Source organism: Sphaeroforma arctica (assembly GCF_001186125.1).
Source record: "Sphaeroforma arctica JP610 unplaced genomic scaffold supercont1.7927, whole genome shotgun sequence".
Classification (NCBI taxonomy): domain Eukaryota; class Ichthyosporea; order Ichthyophonida; genus Sphaeroforma; species Sphaeroforma arctica.
Window position 1 is genome coordinate 1 of NW_014032631.1, and position 1,329 is coordinate 1,329.

General features: G+C 48.9%; 1 protein-coding gene across 1 annotated transcript; it reads left to right on the forward strand.

Moving 5' to 3' along the window:
* Nucleotides 1-515: 515 nt before the first annotated feature.
* Nucleotides 516-1,310, forward strand: SARC_16374 (hypothetical protein; the record flags this gene model as incomplete). The annotated part of the gene is made up of 1 exon (XM_014289519.1): nt 516-1,310. A coding segment is annotated over exon 1 (738 nt), but the record flags the coding sequence as incomplete, so codon positions are not given.
* Between the last annotated feature and the right edge of the window lie 19 nt (nt 1,311-1,329).

Consider the following 1,329-nt stretch of genomic DNA (forward strand, 5'->3'; position numbering starts at 1 on the left):
GAAACTATTTTTAAACTTCCGCTGTGGGTTTACCCTGTTATAGCTAGATGCATTGTCCTCGGGTAAAGATGCTCTTGCTCTATCACTGTACGTGATATGCCAATTGAATTATCATATAGTTTATCATATCAGACATGTTCATGAAGTGAAACTTTTTTAAACTTCCGCTGTGGTTTTACCCTGTTATAGCTAGATGCATTGTCCTCGGGTAAAGATGCTCTTGCTCTATCACTGTACGTGATATGCCAATTGAATTATTATATAGTTTATCATATCAAATATGTTCATGAAGTGAAACTATTTCAGACTCCCGCTGTGGTTGTAGCCTGTTATATCGAATACTTCATTCAGGCCGGACGTGCCCAATCTCAGTCCAGAACTATCCAACAGTCTTCTAGGCTAGCTAACAAGCATCAATACTCAAACAGCAAAACTAAACAGTAGGTTGTGCGTATACTTATCCCATTATTTATGTCTTCTCCATTCTATACAGTGTGGTACTCGGCCGCGCCTTGCTCCACGCCGTCAGCCACAAGCTGGCGCTTACCAGCATACCGATAGGGCATACGCTGATGTCCGCCACCCCGTCCACGCTGAACGCAATCATCAACGGTAGTTTCGAGAACCACAGCTGGGACCGCACTACCAAGCAGCTTACGTCGAGCATCCTAGAACTACGCCGACAGACAGACACGTCGAAGCAAAGCACAGGACGCCACTTCCAGCATCTGAATAGTGAGTTCTCGTGCGATCAGAGCCTGGACATGGACATCGCTCTGGCGGCCTGGATGGCGTCGTTTAGTTCTGTGGCGGTGTATATGTTACGGATGAAGGGCAGGTTCTTTAGCAATCTGTGGGTGAGTCCATTGCAGCGTCAGTTACAGATGTTTATGGAATTAGCGCCGCATCTGAATGATATTCGGTGTACCGACGCCACACTCGAGGACACTGCAGACAACGACACAGACACCGTGGACACGGCCGATTCAGCTACTGATAGCTTCGGTGATAATGCCAAGAGCAAAACGGTAAACAAGCTTCAGAGGGACGATAGCAATACTACGCAGAGCGACCCCGGCACTAGCGCGAGTATCTCCCACAACAGGAGCACCAGCAGCGAGAACAACATTGGTCACAGCACCACCGGGAACGATAACTTCCCACTTGATAAGTCTGGGAAAAAGCCACGCGAGCGGTCGCTGACTGGCCCATCCCGCCCCGATCATGGGAAGCTGACGCCCCCAAGGCGAACCAATACTCCGAGCCATATGGTCACCCACACACTCGCACCCAGCAATATGCATACACGCCACAAAAAACAGTCGTCCC